The following is a 24635-nucleotide window of genomic DNA, read 5'->3' on the forward strand; positions in this document are numbered from 1 at the left end:
GACAGCTAGGAATGAGCTGGTATACGACTTGAAATTTTCGGCTCCTCGATTGGCGATGGGGATAGGAATTAACCTCGTCATCAGTAATTCTTGCTATTTTGTTATCCGTAAAGTAAGCGCTAGCAGGTTTGACATCAGGCTAAAAATCCTAGGGACGAGGATGGATTAGGGATATAAACGCTACCGCGTCATGATAAAATTGTCTAGATATGATTCTGTAACCAGCTCTATAACCAGATAGCATTTAAAACAAAGACTTTACAGTCACAGAGTGCTAATTGTGTTGATATTAGCTACAGGTAAATTCTTTTGAAGTCGCATACGCTATTCTGATTTGGTTTCGAGTTGAGTGTCAAAAAGTCATATTTTGCCAATTATTTAACTAGCAACCATGTAACCATGGGAACTAGTCGATTTAATTTTTGGTTTAATTTTGTCGTACTGTCCCATGATATGACATCCTTACAAGTAAATTGATGAAAAACATCCGTCTTTTGCGGTGTAGTTTTTTTCGCTTGCTTAGCCACCTTGATTAAGTGTTAAGATGACGATGTCACTTATTTTTAAATTGACAGCCAGTGACCGTAGAAAAAACTCAAAAAAATTATTAGAGTGCAGACATACCATACATACATAAATACAAGGGGAGCCTGATCATCCGAGATTTTACAAAAGAGAAAAAAGCTTTGGAAACAAGGTTGCTAGGAGATAGTAAAACAGGAATAGACATATAGTTAGATAAAAGCACAATATAACAAAACACTGGCGCAAGCATAAGACATGTTGAGTCTTAGAGAGCAAAATGTATTTACAATATACAGTTTATATAATTTGCATAAATAAGGGTAGAATACAAGAATAATGAACTCACTTTAAAATTAGCAAAGGTCTTCCTTGTCTTTCCAATTCCTTATTGGTACTGCTCTCAATGAGGGTTCTGTTAAAGCTATATAAAGGTAATCCTAATGCAATTAAAAATCCCCATTTAAGGTATAAAACTCGTGAAAGCAGAAATCAATCAACCAGACAATCGCCTAAGATATCAGTCCTATCCTCGTACTGAGTGTTAAGCAGAAAGGACGTATATTTTGACCTTCTACACTGGAAGCGAACGTTCCATTAGGAGGCCACTATTCGTTTGATTGGGGAGGAATTTTTACCTGATTATGAATGTTTTGACAGTTTTAGATGTATTGACAACATAATATCATTAACGACTTATTAAGATATAAGATATGATGACCGCAGAAATATGTATCATGAACCTCGAAATTAAGAATTTACATGTTGGTAATATAAAATTGTATTTTGAAAGTCCTGTCTGGTGCTTAACAAAAATATTCTCGCAAAGGTTACTTAAGGAAAAAAAACTTTCGCGGTAACAAAATCACTATGGAATTGTGGCAGGTAACCTTTGTGAAAAATTTTCGCCGGAGTAAACTTTCGCGAATCCGTCGCGTGTTTTGTGTACGTCGCGCGGAAGCAAATTTACGCAGTTCGCAATTTCAACAATAAATATTTAAATTGTGTTAGAGTATAATTTGAATTTAAAATTTACGATGTGTCGTATTTTTTTGGCGCGGAAATAAACTTTAGCGCTCGAGCGACTTGGGCGAGTTTTGCGGAAGAAAATTTCGCGGAAAGTATGATTTAATTACTGCGACAGTTTCTTTTTTTAAAGTACCTTAGGCTTATGTTTTAACCAGTCTCTACACTCAAACTGGTGAAGTTTAAAATGCTTAATCAGCAGCATTTGTGAAAGTAGGCTTGCAAGATCACAGACCTACTGTAGGTAGATTTCTAAGGATTTGGAAAAAGTTCATTGGCGACTTATTCACACTAACCAAACCACCCAATTTAAAAGATTTCAACTAACACTTACACTCACTCACAGTGCTATAAGGGAAGACGGCAAAACACCTGGGGGAACGAGGGTGGAATGCTTCAACGGCCTTTTATATACGACACAAAAAGGATATATACTAACATCGGATTAAAAGTCAATGTATAAGGACATCTTTTGAGTCAACTACTGATGGTTAAGTGGCGCTATATTCGCGAAAAAAAGATCCAAGAAATTTCGCAAGTTTTTAACCTTTGCGATGTTTCTTCTCTCATTTTTCTTCGTTTGTCTGACGGAAAACTATTATATACACTTCGCGCACGAGAGAACGCCGAACACTACTACATTTGACAAAGATGTTCAAGCCATAAACTTTTTTTGAATGGCAAAATATGTACCGGGAATGAGTATACTTTCAAAGGCAAATGTTATGTATAATATCAATGTAGGTAGATTTAGAAAAATATCGGAAACATCAATCTTTTGCCACACATTCAAAATAATGATGGATGACAGACAGATAAAACAAGCTTGCAGATAACTTCCTACTTACATCTTGTATTGTCGCAAAATTATATATTTAATCAAGATGAATTTTTATTGTTTAAATATTTTTGCTATAGTAATTTCTTATTCATCGGCCCTGATGGAGGAAGGTTATGTGACTTTCGATTTTGATTTTGATCCTGAGAAGGATGCTGACACTGTCTACAAGGTATGATTTGAAATTCTAACAGTCATAGTAGCTAGGAAACACAGCATTTTTTTTTCTACAGTAAAATCAAAATTCTTAAGATTGGAAAAACTACACCACAAAAAACATATGACGTCGTAGATTAGTGGTTATGGCTCTCGTACTCTGTGCAGGGTTTTGATTCCTCTTAACAACGATCCAACATGGGCGAGTGAATGTTACCATAGCACCGGGTTAACCCAAAGCCTTGTGAGGGAAATTGGAAAGATGGCGCACTGTGTGGCTCTAATTGGGTCTGCATAGCTCAAAATGGGTATTAAATACTCTAGGACTCTCCATCTAAGCCACGACCCCTTCTGCAAATAATAGACAGGGTATATCCCTTGATATTTGTGAGACTAGCCATGTAAAGTATGCAGATCCATCTACGCTCTGGGTTGTAAACAAATTTTACATAAAATCGAATAGCTAACTTTGTCAAAAAACGTAATGGCATTGTGGCGCCGTAGATTAGTGGTTATAGCTCTCGTACTCTGTGCGGGAGACCGGGGTTCGATTCCTCTTGACAGCGATTCAACATGGGCGAGAGAATGTTACCATAGCCCCGGGTTAACCCAAGCCATGTGAGGGAAATTGGGAAGATGGCACACTGTGTGGGCCGTTGGATGTTGCCGGGAGTTGTCTAGTAGAGCACGGGCTCTAATTGGGTCTGCGTAGCTCAAAATGAGCATTTAAATACTCTAGGACTCTCCATCTACGCCATGGCCCCTCCTGGAAATAATAGACAGGGTATATCCCTCGATATTTGTGAGGCTAGCCATGTAAAATATGCACATCTATCTATCTATCTATACTGTGCTGATATAACAATAATAAAGGTATAACAATAATAAATTCACAATACTGGTTACTTCGAAGGTTTTTTGTGTGTGTACAAGTCAAAAAAAATTAAGAGTTCTGTTTTGTATTTTGGCAATAATTCAGGTGAGTTCAGAAATATCAAGAAGTTATCACCAAAAAAACGTAGATTTTTTTAAGTAGTCGCTCAAAAAATGATTTAAAAAGGACGAGGGTGCAGATCAGCTGTATATGTCGCAGACGAGTTCAGTGTTTTGAAAAAAATTCAAGTATTCGCCCGAAAAAACTTGCAAAGACCCGAACAATGTCTGGAAAAAACTCAAAGATTCACCACAAATGATTCAAAAAACTATTAAAGTTAAAATAAACTTGTGGTTGCGAAGTTCTTAAAAGAACTGTTTTTGATTGTTTTTGATCAGATTTACTTGAGGAATAACTTAGCTGACTCTAACTAAATTAGTTGTTCTAGGGCCTGACTGGCCCTAATTTTAACGAAAACAAACAAAAAGAATATCAAGCAAAAAAGTGAAAAAAAGAAGAAAAAAAACAAACATTTTCTCCTCTTATCTAGTGAAAATATGAACATAGAAAATAATCAATGATGTTTTTTTTTGTTGGTTGAATGTCAATCTACAATTATACTAAACAAGGTGAATCAATAGCATTACTTTAGGACCACCATTGGTAAGGTCACTTGAAGTTGATTCATGATTGCTCATTGTAATTTGTTCGAAAAAACTAAAATGCATGATTCGCTAATTTTGTATGTGGTTAAAACAGAAGTTTAAATTTTATGTGATTTATAACAAAAATTAGCTACTTTTGCTAAATAGTTACAATATAAGTAAAAAACAAGACAAATTATTATTGCCATAACACTCTCCTTCGTTATTATTATTTTATATGTTTAAAATTACGCTAGCTAAACTGTAATACAGCAAGACTTTCAGTCGATACCATTTAGGAAAAATAATAAAAACAAGATACAATACAATTGTTGTAACACCCTCCTCCTTTATGAATTTTAAAGAAATAATTTTAACTGCAAAAGACTTTAAATATTATCAACTAAACCATACCAGAATTTGCACTTAAATTTGGATTTTTCATAAAACTGTGTAAAAAACATTAAACACTAAACTTGTTTGTTTTATTATTTAAGTGGGAGAAGAATAACTTGTTGTATAAATTTCGAAACAGCGCAACTATAACTTGCTGTATAACTTTCAAAACAGCAGAAAAATAATTCTTGCTGTAAATAGCTTTCAAAACAACACAAGAAAAAATCTTGCTGCATATATAACATTTAAAAAAAAGTTTTTGAGCATGCAAATATTTTTATCTTTTCACCTTAAGAACTACATTTTATTCATTTTATTTTAATGAGACAAATGATTATTATTTTTCCTTCGCAACTAAAAAATATAAACTGCATGCGTTATGCAAAAATACATAAAAAATGGTTGTTATAACACCCTTCTCCATTGTTATTTTTATTATTATTTTTTGTTGTTGTTCCAACCATACATTATTGGTAAAATTATTTTTTGTTTTGCCAACCCACTGACCATAAACTACCATCGACTTCGCTGATAGAGCAACTAATTAAGATGGAGTTGCCTTATATAAACTTTATAAACTTCTCTCTTCAAGCCCTTCTTCAAACTGTCGTTTGCGTGGTATGTTACAAGGAATTGCATGTCAGGAATGCTCAGGCAAGTTCGGGAGAGTTCGGGAAAGTGCGGGTGGTTTCGGAGAACAGCAGCCAATTTAATTCGAAAAGTTGCTAGAACTTGACCTGCACAAACTCGGCTTATTGATACCCTCTTTGAAAAGGGCGAACTTCATATACATGCTTTTTTTCGGCATGTTAGCACCCTTATATATGAGCAGGTCAAACCTAAAATTGTGCAGTGCAAGGTTTGTTTATATGATCTGATCAACAATAGACAACATACATTTCGAAATGTTGTTAGGCGTGTTAGATATATGGTAATAAAAATCTCTACCTCTGTTGTTGTAACAATAATAACAGTGAGAAACTTAAACCCACGTTACCAAAAAGTGCTAAAATTGTTTACAAATATGGAGGATGCATACAAGACTTTAATCTAATGAATATTAAATCTCTATTCGAAATAAATCTGCCAAGGGAGACTTTAAAACACTGGTTTCTCAGTTAATTTTTGCCATCATCCTAAAGCTTACTTTTGGTGAAAAAGTTATTTTTTTAAAATCTGGATTGGTTTCCGAGTTAGGGGTTAGCACCTGCTTTACTCTGGGGATTTAAATTAAAAGTTTCTTTTGCAGATGTGTTATTTCCTTTTGTTTAAAATATAAAAATATCCTTTGAGAGTTTTTTTAATTGTAATGTTTTTGTATCATTATAAAATTCTTTCAATCAGCAGCAGTGACATAAAAAAGGTAGGAAACATTGTGTTCCATATTACCTATGTCGCATTAAACAGACTATTTTTAAACAAACATTTTCAAGCAATCCGACAAAGTGAAATATTTTTTCTACATCTTTTAAAACACGGTTAATTCTGCTGACGTTATAAAGAAATTTTCTTGGCATGCTGAACTTGGCAAATATATAAAAGCTTGAAATCTACTGATAATCTGCCTAATTTTTATGGAACTCCATTTTTATAGTGGAAAAAAATATAATATAATAAAAAAGAAAATCTTATGTGGAATACTAGAATTTATAATTTGCATCAGCTAATGCTGAAATAAACTATTCTGATAAATCATTTTTTTTCCTTGTTCAATTCTTTGATATCCTTCATTTTCATTCTAAGTTACACACTTTTGTTATTCAGTTGCTCCCATATATTGTTCTTGCTAAGAAAGTATTTGCAAAATGAGTGAGAACCCTGAAACAGCCTAACACTTGTTTATTTTTTATTAAAAAGGATTATTATTTTTGAAAGCACCCAATTGAGTAAAGATATCACCAGGTTAAACTGATTGTTTTTTTAAACCAATGCAAACAATTGATTTAATTTACATTGTAGTGCGTTTTCTCAATTGTTGATTTTGTATGTATATACTAACATAAGTATAAATTGTGTGGTTATAACAGTATTTTTTGTGGTAATGTTAAAAACTAATCCATAATATAATATCAACATGTTTTTACGATGTCTGGCAATAATTTTTTAATATTTTTTCTTTATTTGCGTCAAGGAATTATTTGAAAAGTGAAATATATATAAATAGATGTTCCATTCTCTAAAATCAATAAAACATGTTTTTTGTCAGTTCAACGATATACATTGCCTTATAATTCTTATTTCCAAAAAATAAGAATTAAAAAAATGATAAAAGGAGGCAGGAAAATGGGCGGATACCAAAACTACTACTTTGCTTCGTAAGATATTTTACTTTAAAAATTTAAGAATAATTTTAAATGAAAAAAAAACAAAACAATGATTGTCAATGGCCCATGCATTTATATTAGCTGTAATCTGCAGTTGCCAACTACGAAATGGCCATGTTGGTGATATCTTAATAAATCTTTATCTAAGTCAGGTGTAGGTGTATTGCTATAGGATATACAGGGTAGCTCTGTATATGCTTTTGTTGGTTTGTTTCTTTCAATAGTACCGCAATTCTTTTTAACTCACAGTATGTGATCTTCACATTTGTCAAAAAATATGATTGCCATGGTTTTGAAACTAGCAATCAGCAGGTTTAAGAACGTCATGTTTTGATGCTGAAAAGATTCATTGAGCAACAAGCAATGTTGTTAAACTGTACTGCATTATTAATTTGCTCACATACGTATTTCTTGCATACAATTACAATGCTTGATTCTCTATTTTTTACTTTTGATTTGCCTCGTTTAAATTGTAAGCAACCATGTACTTGACTTTATTATTCAACCTGATTTCTTGGGTATAATAAAAATTATTCTTTTAGGGCCACTAAAAATACAGAAGCCTAGAAGGGACAATCAAAAATATTTGTCAGAGTACACAACTAAATTTCAAAATGTTTTCCAAAATACACAAATGTTTTATGAAATGCAAAAATCATTCTCAAAATACACAAATCATTTTCAATGCAGAAATTTTCTCTATTTAAGCTTAAGGGGCACGAGATACATTTTCATGCACATGCAATGCAGCAGTGCTCCATTGCACACACATGAAAAAAATAATTTTGCTCCACAACTTAAGGGACAAAATAGATCTGAATCTATTTTGTGCGTGTGCTCCGGGCTCAAAATTTGAACATTTTGTTGCATAGAAAATGTTGCTCATGTCTCCATCTCTGGTGTTCCCTTAGTTTTACACAAAACATTTCTAAAGTATAAATTTACATACAGAATATTAACTCTGTGTTTTCAGTTGTAAAGACATAAAATGGCTACTGTTGTATTTTGTTATCGATGTGGTAGGCAGTTTTACGATGTTGAATACTTCTGTCCAAAGTGTGGAACACAAAGAAGATGCACCCTAAAAAACATAAATGTGTACACTATTGGCCTTAACAAGATTTGGAATAGTATTTCTGTCAATAATAAATGCATCCTTTTGGCAGCTAACAACTTCAACCCCCTCTTTCATTTTCACTTTCATTACTTAAATCGATTTTCCACACAACTGGCAATTCTTTGTTTTGTAGACAGGCATCTGCATGTTGCTCAATTTTATTGAAAGGGAATTTCTGGTTACAAATTGGATATCTTCCAAATCTTCCGCTGACAGGAGTTTTCCAATTTAGAAAATTGGGAATTTCTGGCAACTCATTGTTTCCACTGCTGGATGGCTTATTTAGTAGACTTTTATTATTACGTTCCTGCTGTTTATTTTCTTCATTACGAGAATCATTGTGATCATTGTTAATGTCATAGCGTGATGTTTCTTTTAATGGAGCTGCCATGGCATTAAGTTCATAATTTTGTTTCAGAGTTCTAGTACCAATATACAGATCCAATCTAGAATATGGCATTCTCAGTTCTGTTTTGTAATTTGCAACAGTAAATGTATCTGTGTGTGGAGTAATAATGACCTCTTTTAGGTCAGGGTACAACAATACGTAGTCCTCAAGTGAACAGAATAACTGATCATGATTGGCATGCTTTTTTACTGCCAAGTCAAGAACTGATTTGGCAGAAGCATATTTTTGAACTTTTAGGGGTAGCTTACTTCCTCTTACAATTTGTAACTCAGCATTGTTATTTTCCCAGATTAGTCCAACATTTATTGTGACTAAATCATGATTAATGCTTGTAATGCCAGTACTCATTTCTTTTTCACTCTTTCTATTTTTGTGAACAAATCTTCCAGATATTGAAGATTTGAGTATTGGTTTAATATTTTTTGAACACTTTGTGTGTGAAGGTTCTTTTGAAATATATTGTTTCTGTATTCTGAAAAAGATTTGTGTATTTTAAAATAAATTTGTGTATTCTGAATTTAATTTGTGTATTGTCCCTTCTAATCTTCTATACAAAAACATACTATCAAAGTGATTTTGATTGTATAAGAGCTAATTGGTGGAACATACAAATTAATAATTTGGGTAGCATTATTTCTTGTTCTTCTTGAAAGCATCAAAACTATCGAAATCATAATTTTAGGTAAAGTGATAAAGATGTTGGAATCGACTTTGCATTGAAAATTATAACAGAAATCAAGCCTTCGTCAGGACCCTGAGAAAAGTTATAATTGGTCATGTAAAGATGTGGTTCTGTAAGAAAACAACATTGTGGCTTGAAATGCATGTCCTCTTGGATTTTTTTTGCTTCTTGTAAAGAAATAATTCAATTAAAAAAAGGATTCTTGAAACAACATTGAATATACGCATGTCTTTTTTGATAAAAACCTGAACCTTAATCATTGCTTATAAAACTAAAAAAACTGAGTAAAAATTTTGCCATAGCATATGAAAAGAACATTCATATAAATTCTCTTACAATTCTCTTTAAAGTAAACAAAATTATTTTTTACTTGTGGTTATTTCTTTTTATTTATACAGTTGCGAAGTTACGGCGCTGTTTATAAACACATTTGTAAGAATTTCCATAAATTAAAATAAAGTAAGGCTGAATTTTGAACTTTTGCAACCTTGTTCCTGGCGTCCATTTTCTCTTTTTTCATATCAGGATGGTGAGACGAACATCTCTCCGTTCAGATATAGAAAAAGAGACAACATGTTCTGGGAATAAGATTGGAAGTTATGTTCTCACTACTAGGCTGAAAAAGCTTCAAAAATAAGAACAATCCCACCTGCAAAACAGATTTATTAACTCTCATAATAAAAAAAACTAAATTTAAAGAATATGGTGGTTAAAAATTCTAAATCAGAAATATTGTATGATGTTCCTGTTTTTAGAAACAAGCTGTAAAACTTATTCCCATAACTCTTTTTCAATTTTGATTTTGTGTGTTCTCTTGCACGTTGATCTGATATCAAAAGTGAAAAACAACCCTAGGGACGGGGTTGACAAGCCGTTTCTTGACATTTTATGTATCCTTCACTTCAATAGTTAGCAATTTTTCCTGAAAATAACATTTTTACTGGAGCTGACAAGATGTAAATTCAAATCTTGACTGAGTCTATGATTCTGCTACACTAAGTATATAGAGGTGAAGAGCATCAGTGTAAAATATTAAATGACAACTATAAAATGACGTTTAATGTAAGAAGAAATAGAGCAAAAATATTTCTTCTGAACTTACTCTTGAAGTACGATGGTAGGAATAATAATATATGTTGGGTGCAAAGATGGTACTTGTTCCTTACATTTTTTTAATACCACATGTGAGTGTGATTGTTACTTTCAGTAAACTTTTATTGGCTGCAGATAAAGTAATATGGTTCTCAATAATTAGTATTATAATCGCTTCTTTGATCTTTTTTTTTAACAATTAACATTTGAAATCTAATATATATATAGATCAGAAAGAAACTAATAATTATTGACATCTTTATTCACATTTTTGACATAAAATTTTTTTTTTGAGGCTGGAGGTCTTTAAGAAAACAAACAAAAAATATAGAAATTTTTATTCACTATAAACATATACTTCCCTCCCCTTCTTCCTACAAAAAAAATTTAGGAATGTTTAAAAGTTCTTTTAATAAAATCAAGTGGTTATCCATGATTGGGAAAATTGAGATTTAGCTTCGTTTGCCAACCAACTATTCAACATAGTTGACATAGTTGAGTAATGGAGTGCAATCCTAAATGCTGTTGGCTCATATCCTGGCCAATTTAAGTTTTCATTTATGTTAAACTTAAATTACCTGTAACTTTAAATGCTGGATTAGTTTTTAACCATAACAACCAATAAGTTTTTATTTATTTAAATTTGAATTGTAAACTTTTTTTTAGAACTTCACAAAATCGATGTATCAAGGCTCAGACATAATGTTTACAATCGATTGCAAAGGAAACGACACAGATTTTCTTCTCAGTGTGCTATTATTTTCACAGCCATGCCATGAAAAAGATGTTTCAGTAATGGTAAGTTATGTAATTAAGGTCTACAAATATATTTATTTCAAACCTTGAAGTTTTCTTAAAGAAGACAGCAAAAATAGATTGTTGCCTCTTTTCCCACTGGTAACATCCCTTTTTGTAAAGGCAATATTTTCCACCAACATGGTGACCAAAATAGATAAATTACTGTAAAATCTTGAAACTTTGGTAAATATTGAAAAATGTCCTGAATTTGTCCTGGATTGATATTATATAAAGTTGAGTTTTTTCAAATTGGGATATTTGAATTGATGAATTAATTAATTTATTTATTTTTCAGGTCTTGGAATTCTTGAAAATTTAGCATATACGTAGACTTTATGATCCTAAAATTATTCTGAAATCTCATAATTTTTTCTATTATATTAACAAACAATGTCAGGAAAAGTCCCAGAATTTAAAATTAAATTTTCTTTCCATGCTTACAAGTCCTTAAAAATTGTTTTGTTTCTTGTCTATAAAATTTACAATAGGTGTTTAGGATTTCTCGTCCTTTTCATACCAATATTATTGGAATTTTTCTATTATATTGTGGTATAAGAGCTTAAGTATACATTGCAATTTTTTTCAACAAAGTTATGAAATTGTTCCAATCACTATATTTTATTAAATTTTTAGTATATATAGCAATTTTTAAAAGTTTGTAGAAAACTGAAATTATTTTTATATCTTCATTATAACACTATCAAGGAGTGTTCTTCAATTTTACAGTGCAGCCAAGGAGACAAGCATTTAGTGTTATCGTATAGAAATTAAATAGTATATGTTGTATAGCTTCTAAGTAAGATTTTTTTATATACTTATTCATACTTTTTAGGGACTTACCCAGCAAATATTCGAATTAAGCTCAAAGTGTCAAGAAAAGCTTGTGCTTCAAAAAGATGAACTTAAAAAACTTGTTGTTAAAAAGGTATGTTTAGTATAATCTGCGCTGGAATATTCTTTCTATATTATGCATGCTAGATGTATTGGTACGCTTGGTATGTTATGCAAATTTAAAGACGTAGTGTCACTTGTTTTGGCTATCTTCCTTTATCTTTTCTTCCCTTGTAATCAAGTCAAACAATGTGAATGTAATTAGATTAATTTACCACTTTTTTACAATGCATTTTTTTTTCTTCTTTTTTTATTTCTTGACTTCATTCTAGCAGCTACAAAAGTCACATTTAGAATATGTAGACAATTGTGATCGCGAATGTCTCATAAAATTTTCTTGTACCTATTTCGAACTGACTGATTTGTCTCCCAGTGTTTCCTTTTTTTTGTTTCTTTCTGACTAACTAATTATAGTGTGTTCAAACAAATTTTTATGCATATGGGCTAGAACATTCCGAGGTATCTTAAAGTTTCACTTACTTTTTACCTGTGCTGTATTGTTTATATTTTAGTTAGATATCTCGGACAGTACACCACCAGATGCTATACCCAATGAACCAATAAAGCCTAACACAGTAACACCAACACAACAGACAAAGACAACTGCCAATAACAGAAAGAAAAAAAGTTTACAGGAGCATGTATAAATTTTCTCTATATATATTTTACAACCTGTTTTGAGTAATATAGGGTGGAGAGTAAGTGGAGAATATTGTCTAATCAAAGTGTGAAGTGCTTTTAATGAATTTGACCTATTATAGCCTGTTTAAATCTATTATCTACCTCTCAGGCCACAATGGACCCCTTTGAAATCGCAGACTTCGATGTCAAAGAAAACCCATCAAGTATCATTGCCAAAGATGACAATGATGTAGTTTTAGATGTGGAAATCTATTGTTTTTTGCAAGAAAAAAAAATTGAGTTTGCAAAACATCAGAAAATTAAATATTACGTTGATCTTAGCATTGTTATGATTTTTTACTAATTTTTTTTAGATAATTGTGAAAAGAGCAAACCAAGCTAAAAAAGTAACAACAAACAGACCAATAGCAGCAAAGAAACTACCAACAAACAGACCAATACCAGCAAAGAAAAGAAAACAAAGCAGACCAACAGCATCAGTGACAAGAAAAACTACGAAAACGCAGACAACAAAACTTAGAATAGTGACCATGAGTGAAAATGCAGCAAAAAATGTGATCACTAACAAACCTGTAACTGCAGCACATAATGTACCTGTTGGGGTAAGTACTGACTATAAATTTTACATTTACTTTTGATGAGAGAGCAACCATGTAATGTACGTGAGTGCTACAACTAAATTGACCTCATTTTTCTGTAGGCCAATGTATTGCCAAAAACAGAATTCAAAGCTATATATACATTAAGACTTGGTTTCTCTGGTGAAACTAAAATGAAATTTCATGGTGAGTATTTTCTATTGATGTATCTTTGATTCTTTCATAACTTGGCAAGGTTTAACCAAACCCTTGACCATCTGCACTGTAAATGAACGTTATACTACAAGAGATGGAGTGATTTCATTTATTCTTGTATTAGCACTGCTGTTGACTGACATCCTGTTAGTACAGTCCTATTGGTGCCAAATTAAAGAAATCCCACAAAATAGCAACTAGTTAACTATAGAGAACAACATCGATCTTGTTATATTAAAAACAGCTTGTAAATGCACCCACATATGGTAATTTGTAGTACAGTGTACATTTATTATATACTATATTATTTTGTAGTTAAAATTGAGTCAAAACATAAAGGATCATATCTGTCAGCTATCAACTATCCTCTTCTGCCGGTAAAAACATATTTTTTTGATGTTAATTTTGTTAAAATTTGATGCCTACTGTTAGAAAGCAAGTTGGTTTCATGCGAAAGCACTTCAAAAGTTGTCTTAAATTTCGGTCTTGATTGGCCTTGGAAGTTTACTAATTATGCAGAATTATAACATTTCTATGTACTTGTTTAATTCTTAAGTTCTTTGGTATAATGTCATTGGTGTATCTTGCATTTGCTATTGGGTGGTTTGTTGTATCGTGTTGTAATTGGAGAGATTTACTTCGAGTCCAGGTAAATAAATTCCTATGGATTTTTGCACTAGCCAACATCCAGTTTGCCATGAAAATTTTGACATGTTTTATCGTGTATGGATTTGAAATAGAACTTGTGTTTATTTGTTATACAAATTCTTCTTAACTGGGAACTAATTGCTAAACCGTTTAGGAAAGTTGTGGATTAGTAGCACATTTCGATTATAATCATGGTTTTGCAAGTTTAAATTTCCAGCCAGCCCAATTTGCTTCTAGTGTTATAGTTTGTAACCATCAACTGACTACGGCATGATGGCATAATAACAGATTGAATTTATTTAGTTATGCTGTTTTTTTATAGTTTTGGATTGGAGCAGTTATTGCATTGGGTAAGACACGTATAGTTTTTACTATAAAGTTGGCCTTGTGTGACACATCTGAATGTACTGCACGTTTTAAGCACTTGCTGTAACACGATTCAGTATCATTAAAATAAAAAGGAAGATTCGATTTCAGTGCTGCTCTCCATTCCTATGGCGCAAGAATTAATCTAAGTGATAATAGACTTTTTGACTTCTTGTTTAAGTTTGTGACTCAAGTTTTCTCAATAATTCCCAGGTGTTTTTTTAATTTTTTTTGTCTGCAAATTTTTTTTTACAAAAATTACAAAAACAAAAAAAGTAAAATGATAATATAAGAATTATTTAAGTAATCATTGTATATATTATAAAATAAAAATTGTTTTGTTTTGTAGGAATGTTCGAAAATGCTTTGTTTTATACCGAATATAGAAATATCAGTAGCTCTGGCTCAGGTAAGAATAATTATATATATATAGGAATGGCCTGTGGACTAGTGGTTACGGAGTTTGCTTCGTAATTACAAGATCCGTGGTATGGTCCACATGCAAGCACGTTTAGAAAGTGCCTTTAACACAGCTACAGGTTACCCCATGCTATGTAAGGGACATTGTGTAGGCAATGCTTGTGTATACCTAATGTATAACTACAGGACACATGACCCACTTTCATAACAGTGTTTCCAACACTGAAGTGGCTATATCCGGAATAAATTTCATAATAATAATAGAACACACCCACTTGAAGATGGGTGTAGTACTAGTATTTTTAAAATTAACGAAATCATTTACCAATGTGGTACAAAAAAGTTCAACATTGGATAGCTGTCATGACGTTTATGTTTTATGTATTATGACAAATGACACACCCTTTTTTAAAAGAAGTACTTGTCAACGTGCTAAATTGAGCACTTTGTACATCAAATGGATGCTCTAAATTACGGCAAATATCTCTGTAATATTGTTGAGAATACTTTCGCAGTGATATACCCACAAAACGTGCTCCATGGTACCTGCTTTTTTGTAAAAAAAATGTTTAAAATTTGGTTAGGGGTTTTATTTTTATGATAATCCTTTGTATGGTAAAATAACAAGTAATGAATCACTTTCATATTAAACTGGTTGATTTGAAAGGTCATAGTTTACTTAAGTGTTAAGACATCCTTAAATTCCTTATAAAAAGCGTACAAGGTGCTCTAAGATGTCAAATTAACCCTCTTGCACACCTTTCTCACTGCTATTTAATAAACTCAAACTTTTGCATTTGATGTCTAGTCTATCTCTTTTTTCTTTTTTTGTTGTTTACCAACATTATCTGGCTTTGATCTGTCATTTATGTCTGATAATCTTTTTTTTTTTGTTTTCTTTAGAAAATGGGTTGCTTTATTTTGCTGAGATAGTATCTTGTATTAAGCGTGCTCTTGCACGGATACTTGTGGTCATTGTCAGTCTTGGTTTTGGCATTGTAAAGTAAGTCCCAGTCATTCAAGTTGAAACGAAAGGAATTTTTTAATTCAAAAATTTTATATTTTAAAAAAGTTTTAGGAAGAATGGAGTACTGGACGTGAAAAAGTTATAATTTTGTTATCACTATTTTGAATGAATAAGTTTATACAACGGATTTATATTCAAATGTAGTTTATATACCCAAGATCATGTTCACAATCCACTCCCACTCGTCATAAAATTATAAAATGTTATAAATATAGTTACAGATTTCCATTAAGTATAGTTTCCTAGTAAATCGTTCTACATTGAAAAAATGGTAGTAGTAAGTCACAACAATTTAATTTAAAAACAACGTGCTTGATAAGTTTCACTGCCTAAATGCCTTTTAGCCTCTATGCATTATGTTTCTATGTGGATCACATACTGTTCCCCATGGATTATTTTGTGGTGTTCCAGAGAGTGGGTTCTCAATCAACAAAATGTTGTTGGATATTTATGGATACTCATTAAGCGAGTGTGCAATTAATTGATTTTATCATAAAATGTCGGGAAGAGTCGTAAATTATGAGAATTTTAAAATTTGGAGTGAGTGGCCTGTGTTCACGTGTTGCGAATAGATATTATTTCGGAATATAATGTGAGGCGAAAGTGATGATGTGAAAAACGTACTTAAAAAGTTAGTCACCTAATACACCAAGTAAAAGCTTGAGCGTTACCTTTATCGTCGTCACTTTGTTTCGATGGTTCACACGATGCTGTTTTGCATCAGAGCAAAATAGTTTCACTTTTTGTACCGAAACGAATTATGTTCCTATATTGGATAGGTTCAGTTTTATGTGTACGAATGCCCTATCATGTACGAAATTTGATGTCTATTCCTTAACAAACTACGTATGTTGATCATGTTCTTATTTCCTTTCAGGCCACGACTTGGTGAGACGTTACACAAAGTATTAGCTATGGGTGGTTTATATTTTCTGCTAGCTGCAATCGAAGGATGTATACGCGTGCATGATAGTGTAAGCATTTATGTTTGCCTTTCAAACAAAAATTTTTTCAGTGCGAGACCGAGCCATATTATTGAGGCTTTTTGCTTCTTTGTGGAGCAGTTTTAATTTCAATTTTTAATTACAAATTTTCTTTTTTTTTAAATTTTTCTCGAATCACAACTTAATAATATGAATTTTTAGAAAGTTCTCCCGTTTGACTTTCCATTATTTTTATTTTTTTACTAAATGCCAAATTTCTTAAAAAGGTGTTACAATTAGGCTCACGGGAAAACCAATGATAATGGACCTGGGGAATTTTTTTCAGAGATTTAAATCTTTGTTAAAATCTCGGTTTAATCGTGCACCGAACTGATATTTATTCTAACTAATGTGGTTTAATTAAACGGATTTTTTTCTGTATTATTCCAGAGTAAATTAGTTTCAAAAACACAACTCTACGCGCTGGTCCCTCTCACTGCGTTAGATGTCGCCTTATGTTGGTGGGTATTCACAGCCTTGGTGCAAACCACACGTACACTTCGTATAAGAAAGAACATTGTTAAATTGACATTGTATCGACACTTTACAAATACTCTCATTTTTTCTGTCGTAGGTGGGTTTTATTTGTTGTTGTCGTCTTTATTAGAATCGTTGCCGTTGTTGTTGTCGTTATTTTTGTTGTCGTTTTGTTGACTCCATTAATTTATTTTAGCCTCGCTTGCATATATGATTTGGATGATCAAGCAAAGCCGGTTTACTGATTGTATTGTGAGCCAATTTTTTTTAATTTTGTACTGAATACATGTGCGATATTGTTTTTTTTATTCGAATTTTAATTTTTTTTTCACAAATTACATTAACAGCATGGAATGTTAGTATCATTATCAATTAACAATATGATAAATCTTCACAAATATGTTTTATTCGAACGTAAATTTAATTACGATGTACTTTCACCAATTCGAATTTTATTAATTCGAATGCAGATTATTCGAACGAACATTTATTTCAAAACTGATTTCTTCATTTTAAACAAATTTTCTGATGCTTTTCATGTTTTACTTAGCAAATGTTTGTATTTATTCTCATTCCCCCTTTTTTTACCAGGATGTTTCAACGATATGGATGAACGATGCATTGTGGCCATTTTTATTTGCAATTATTCTACTTGTCATTATGGTGTTGTGGAGGCCTAGCATCAACAACCAAAGGTCTGAAAACGCGAAATATTCTTTCGAAGTAATCAGACAAAAATATGTTGGACGTTTTGGGTGTAACTTGAAGTTTTTTCTTCGAATAATTTCGTCCGACAATTATCATAAGAAGCACCGTAATTTATAGTCTACAGCTGTTATGGGTTTTTTAAACATTATTTTTAAAAATGGACAACACTGACAATATTTTTGGGACGAATATCTTCTGCAAGATATATATCTTCTTGTCCGGTCAGGTATTACTGTTAATACTTGTTAAAAAAGCTCGACAGTAAGAACAACATGAATTTCTTTAGATACGCTTTCACACCGCTTGACGCAGGTGACAGTGATGGAGATGATGATATGACATTGTCTGATGCTTTTGGTATGCTATTTCTGTGTTTGCTGTTTTGTTTTTGTGTTTATCTGTTAATATCAAGATGACAAAGTGTGACTTGTGATTATCTTCTCCAAAAAACCAAATTTTGGATTGTTCGTAGCTGGCTTCGTCCTACTTTGACTAAAATGTTTTGTTCTAAAAAATATGCCTTAGTTTTTTAGATAATCGTTTTTTTTTTGTTTTGTTTCTTTTCATGACTTATTGTTAATGTGATGGTATATTTCCAAGTTCACCTTACCCAAAGTGATCAAAATAGAAATTTTCATATTTAGTAGCCCCTGTTTAAAAGCAAAAACATAATCACAATTTTAACTGAGATATTATTGTATTTGGGTTCTGATTCAATAGTTGGGATCAAATAAACTTATTGGTGTTTGGGTATGAACTTTTGAAGATTTTTTTCATCAACATAACCAACAGAATTGTTGAGAAATAATGTGACCTATATGTACTTGTATGTATCTTAAACGGAAGAAATTTGACCTTAATTTGGCGAATGAATTTAATAAGATTTTCTGCATGTATGGAGTTTGACTGAACAAAAATAAACAGCCGCAAAATGCGGTATTTATTGTATTCATTTTATCGGTTATTTTACCGGAAAAAACCCTCTTGATCACTGTTTTCGATTGTTGAAGGAATTGGATTTTTTTTTACAAACGATTAGGAATTTTAGATTTAGCGCGAATTTAATTTGGTGTATGTTAACAAAATTTGCGAATCTAGTCAAACTCCGAAGCCAAAATCTCTCATGTCAAATATGAAATGTCAAATATCTTATACTTGCTAAAAATGGATAATACATAGAACGTACAGCAAACTATCAGTTTGAACTCAGTGAAAAAAATTTATATATATATTACAACAGGTTACACTTGCTCTCTATATTGTTTATTGTACTTTATTAATGAAGCTTTTTAATTATTATGTGTTTTTCTTATAGAGGGTATGAAAATGAGGAACAAATCCGACAGTCACATAAATGGAAACGTCACAAAGAACCGAAATAAAGCCGTAAGTTGGAGCTTATAAAAAATGTTTGTCGTGTTTTTAAAAAGGTGTTTCGAGGGGTGTGTCTTTTTTACGTGTATTTTGTCGCATTTATAAGCTCCATCTGATTTCGATATTTTTATGCCATTTTTTTTATCCATATTTGTCCAAATAGTAAAGATATTGAAAGAAGTTTAAAAGTCTAATAAGAAAATGAGATTTGTATTTTTAATAAACAAATCAAAATAAAAACAGGAAAAACTTTAGAATTTTACAGATTTCACCTGGATCTGTTAAATTTTTTTAATGGGAAAAATAAAAGTATTATACATACCAAATTATGTTTCTTTAACAAACCTTTTGTCTGGTTTAAAAGCGTGACATTTAAGATGTTTCGTTATAAATAAAAAATATCACTTTTCTTTAGGATGATGATTTAAAATGGGTAGAAGAAAATATACCATCCGTTCCCTCCACGTAAGTATGGTTTGTGTTCATCATGTTTACTCAAGTCAAGTCAACCTTGCGAGTTGAAGTAAAATATTTGTTTTTGCTATTGACTAAGTACTCCCTGATGTTGTGTCCTTCTTTTGTTATATAATTCAAAAAAGATAAACAAAGCCTAAATATCACTGTATTTAAACATAATAGTATGTTATTTAAAATTAGACTCCGTGGCGAGATCGTTTTTAGACGTGTAGATGTAGTAATTAGGTTTTCAAGCTTGCAAATTAAGTCTTACTGTGTCACTGAGTATCACTGTGTCACTAATACATAGCAAATGTTGCCAGACATATATTTTACTACTTCCTATGATGTCTGGTTGATGTTCCAAATTTGATGCTAGTGGATCTGTTTATGGATCTAAATCTGCGAGAGAAGTGATGAGAAGTAAATATATGGGAGTTCATGTTAACATCCTAATATACTGATATATATATACTAGTCGTTCACCCGTGGAAAAATCCACGGGGCCGTCCGTCTTTAAATTGTACGTTATTTTGTGTGCTCTTTGCACAACACTTTTTTTTTTTTGCGAATAGATAGACAGGCTGTTTTTAAAATGACAATGTATAATTTTCCGTTTTTTCATATAGGCTGCTTCCTACCATTGACTCAGATGAGGTTCGTATAGTGTTTTATACGCTTTTTGTTGTTGTTGGGTATCTTTTCCGCTTATTGTCCCCTTCCACCCTGTATCCCTGCCCTGTACTACCCTCACTACATTATCTTAACGAAACAGTTGTCGCTGAATAGAAATTGTGCTGTTTCAGTTATATTTACATATCATACCGCTAAGATGGGTTACCTGAGGAAATGAAAAGGGGTATTTTTAGTGACAGTTCAAGACTTAAATCTTGCGTATATTTATGATTTTTTTAAATTACAGAAGTTTTTTTCAGTGGATTGTAAAACATGCGTGAAACGTTTTATTTGTATACCTCTTGAATGTTTATAAATTTTGTTTCTGTTGGATCGCATTTTTTTATTGACTTGATATTTACACCTAAGCATGAGTACTGAGTTTGTAAGTTTTGCGTTTAATCCAAAGTCTCACTTGCTTGTCTATAAATGGTTCGTGTTTTTTTTTCACAGGAAATCATAATGACGAAATTTGAAACTTCAAAGATGGATTAATAAGTAATTTGTTTGTTGCGCTCGTTCTTTCGTTCGTTCGTTCGTTCGTTCGTTCGTTCGTTCGTTCGTTCGTTCGTTCGTTCGTTCGTTCGTTCGTTCGCTCGTTCGTTCGTTCGTTGTAAAATAAATGCATCATGAAAATATCTGACTTTAAAGGTAGAATTATGTTTCACTTTTTAGATGTTTACTTTCAAATGGAACATATTACTTGAAGTTGGAATTATCGTTTTTGTGTGATGTCAGATTAAATTTTTGGGGTGTGAAAATTCCAATCTGTTTAGCATTCGTTAAGGACTGGATGAAGAAGACAAAAACTCGATAATACAATAATATTTATTTAAAATATGGGATATTATTGGTTTTTAGTATAAAATGTTTGTTTCTTAGTTGTTAGTTTTCCCTTCATTATCTGTTTTTATATTTAGAAGATTTCATATGTTTGCATGCCAGAAGTTGTTGAATTTAGTCAGCTGTTAATCAGCTGTTAGTCAGCTGTTAGTTGAAATAATGAACTATATACACGTGCTTGCATTTTTTAAGCAAGGTACAAACCATCTTGAGAATGTTGTTCTTTTGTGAAGCAAGTGTTTATTGAAACATGTTTGCTATGCATTGTACACCCAGAACTTCAAGTCACGTGTGATGTTCTTAAACTAAATTCTTATAAAGGTCGTGTAAAAACCAACTTTTTCTCTCTCCTTCGTAGAAAAATTGCAAGTACCTAAATTTCAAAAATAGTCCTGTATTTTGTTGTTGTATATGCTTCATCTTAACCTTTTAACATGTTACATTTTATAATGTACCTATATTCCAGTCTAAATGTAGACCACGATTCCATCTTACGGTGTAAAGCTCGCCTTGTTTTTTTGTCTAAAAATGGACCGTGCCCCTTTTCTTCGGTGTAAAGCTAGACCATGTTTTTGGTTATTCACGATGTATAATAAAACATTGTAATTTTTTTGGTTTACGATGATTTTTGGTTAACTAAGTTTTTTTCTTACATGTTTTGTCTTGCTTATTTACTCCTTTAAGATTTATGATCATTATCGCATAGCTGTACTTCACCTCTCCGTCATGTAGGCTAAAAAAAGCCAACGAAAGTTACTGGGTAAGCGGAGTTAAGTCCGATGGAAAGTACATTGCAGCCCTAACCGCGTAAAAAGTACCCGTCAACCAGGAAAGGTGTTGTCTGGCTTAAATGATTCAGGTGCATTCTATTTTGTTTTGTTGCGTAAAATGTAGAAAGGTAAATCAAAAATTTAGAGTTGTAACCAATTATTCAATGAACAAGTTTTGTAACTATTTAAAATAGAGTGCATTAATTTTAACATTTTTTTTTTCAATGTTAAGGGTGACCCTACTTTGTTGACTCATCTAATGGCGAAGGGGCTTTTTATAGTCCATTGCCCAAAGGAAAGATACGAAAAGTAGATACGGTAACTCGCAGAACTTCAATGTGTCTACAATTTTGGTCAAATTATTTTAAGAAATTCTTTGCCACAATTATGCCATTTCTAAATTAAGTTTACATATTTTAAACTTGTTTTAACTGCGGACTTGTCAATGCTCAAAGAAGATTAGGTCGCAGATTATAAGCTTATAGGTACAAGCTCTTAAAATGCCATACCTACTGCTATCAGCATACATTGTTACCCAATTGTTTGGGCAATGGTGTGGGCATCTTGTATCTTTTCTGACCACGGGACAGCGATACGAACATGGCCCTGGAGGAGGCTGGTCCGATGTGAAACCTGATTGGCGCGGATATGTCACATAATTATTGCGTCATACAAAACATTTTGGCGAGGCGGCGAGTCTGTGACGAACAGGAGGAAGCTGTTCGTATTAAAATGGCGGAGGAGGTGTATCAGTATCAAGTTTTTTTCAAAGTGAAAAATTTAATAAAAAGCATTACTAAGCAATGAGAGTATAAAAAAGACATCATAAAGTAATACTGCTTACATGGGAATATTTCAATAGCTGGGAATGTTTAATAAAGCTAGAAAACTAGCTATCTAGCACACTATACCTAGCAAACTATCAAGATAAGAACAAAAGAAGGAAACTCAACTTGTTTCCAAGTGGCCAGGTTTAATTTGCAGCTTTGTGAATGACGTTGCGTAAAATTGGTGCTCATGTCCTTTATAGACAAAATAATTTTGCACAAAATATCGACAATGTTTTTTTTACAAAATATGTGTATCATTACATTTTAAATTATATCAGGTTGTTATTAGTGGGCATGTTTTATTATTTTATATGCTTTGGTTACTATAAAAGATATGAAAAGCCAGTAGGTTAACCGTCAAAACCATTTTATCATTGACTGCACATTTACCTGGCCTAATTCAAGAAAATTCAAAGTGCAATAACTTTAGTAAAAAATAAAGTTATTGACTTGAAACTTGTTATGGAGTACTTTTAGACCAATCCGATAAAAGATAATTTTACCACGGCATAAAAAATTTACACAGCCATTTTGAGGAACAGAAAAAGGTAGGAAAATTTTCTTAAACTGATTCTTACTAGGCCCTTTTTAACACGCTATAAAGGAAATTTCAGAAAATCAAACTCAATCAAATTGAAGAATTTACAGTTATGTATCTTAAGATACAAATCTTAAGCTATTATATCGTATAATCTAGAGATATGATTGCATATGCTAAAAAGGTTAGCCAAAGAGGTAAAAAATGGCAGGAGCGAGAAGAAAGCTATGATAGCCTTATCACCAAGCCCCCTTTCAAATAACCTCTCTACAGCAGACAAACCCAACAATGAGCAATTCCAGCTAAAAAGTTTGTCTCTTAAGATAACATCTTACCATTTATTTCCCTTCGATCATTTTATTCCCAGTGACAAGTCAAACTGGGTTTTGGAACGTTTTTCCACTTATGTTACTACGATACAACTTTGTCATTTGGCACTATGGCGCTTCATTGATTTACCGCTCGTCTTGCTACATGTTTTAACAACGCTAAATGTTTTTTCACCGGAGAAGAATGTACTGTAGAATAGCAACAAAAATGCATTGCAACCGTGTTAATGCCTTGCGGCACTTGTTTTACTTTTTAGCCAGTTTTTTCAGAGCTATAAAAACTCGCAGGGGTTTCTTAACTCTGTTTTACTTTTATGAATGAAAGATGGCATATTCACAATATAATGATGTCGACTATAGATAGGTTCCACTGTATCTAATATCGAAGATCTCGTCCTCGTTTTGATGGGGCGAGTAAAATATTTTAGTACCTGAAACACCTGATAAAGCATTTACCGAATAAACTTGCGGCCCGTCTAATGACAGTATCATGGACTATGCTTTATTTGTCATCATGTGTGATTTGGTCTTTTTTTGTTCTTAATTTTGACTTCTAATTGAAAAATACAGAAGGTCCCTTAAACCTTTAAATTCCAGGCCAAATCCACGGAAACCGAGAAGGTTTAACATAATGCTGATGAGTACAAACTTTTGTTGAAAACTACCTACCCCTATAAGTAAACAGACTAATTAGGAGGGACGCTTATTAAAACAGAAAAAACAAAAGAGAAAGTTCATCAAACATAAAAACTACTTGATTAATATGTTTTTTAAAGAATAATTTGAGTCCATTTCCATCTTCAGAAGTACATATGTGTTGCTTCTTTTTTCCCAGTTTTGACGTAAATTGATAAACGGCCCTGTTAAAAAAAGCAACCCTCAGTACTCGAGGCATAGTTCTTTGCGGCGTATAAGCGATGTTTGCGTATCGTGTCGCAACGTTACGTGCAACCACGATACAATGAAGACGAGAAAATAATAATTCG

General features: G+C 32.2%; 1 protein-coding gene across 1 annotated transcript; it reads left to right on the forward strand.

Annotated features, from left to right (window-relative positions):
- The first annotated feature begins 2227 nt into the window (after positions 1-2227).
- LOC130641354 (transmembrane protein 87A-like) lies at positions 2228-21834 on the forward strand. The gene is made up of 21 exons (XM_057448123.1): positions 2228-2558; positions 10747-10878; positions 11711-11803; positions 12282-12410; positions 12765-13013; positions 13112-13196; positions 13521-13582; positions 13762-13854; positions 14176-14203; positions 14569-14628; positions 15543-15642; positions 16544-16640; positions 17040-17223; positions 17323-17378; positions 17718-17821; positions 18121-18191; positions 19150-19220; positions 19624-19673; positions 20294-20321; positions 20793-20837; positions 21015-21834. The coding sequence occupies exons 1-20, from the start codon at positions 2433-2435 to the stop codon at positions 20832-20834; spliced, it is 1860 nt and encodes a 619-aa protein (XP_057304106.1). The 5' UTR covers positions 2228-2432; the 3' UTR covers positions 20835-20837; positions 21015-21834.
- The last annotated feature ends 2801 nt before the right edge of the window (positions 21835-24635 follow it).

This window comes from Hydractinia symbiolongicarpus, chromosome 4 (assembly GCF_029227915.1).
Source record: "Hydractinia symbiolongicarpus strain clone_291-10 chromosome 4, HSymV2.1, whole genome shotgun sequence".
NCBI lineage: Eukaryota > Metazoa > Cnidaria > Hydrozoa > Anthoathecata > Hydractiniidae > Hydractinia > Hydractinia symbiolongicarpus.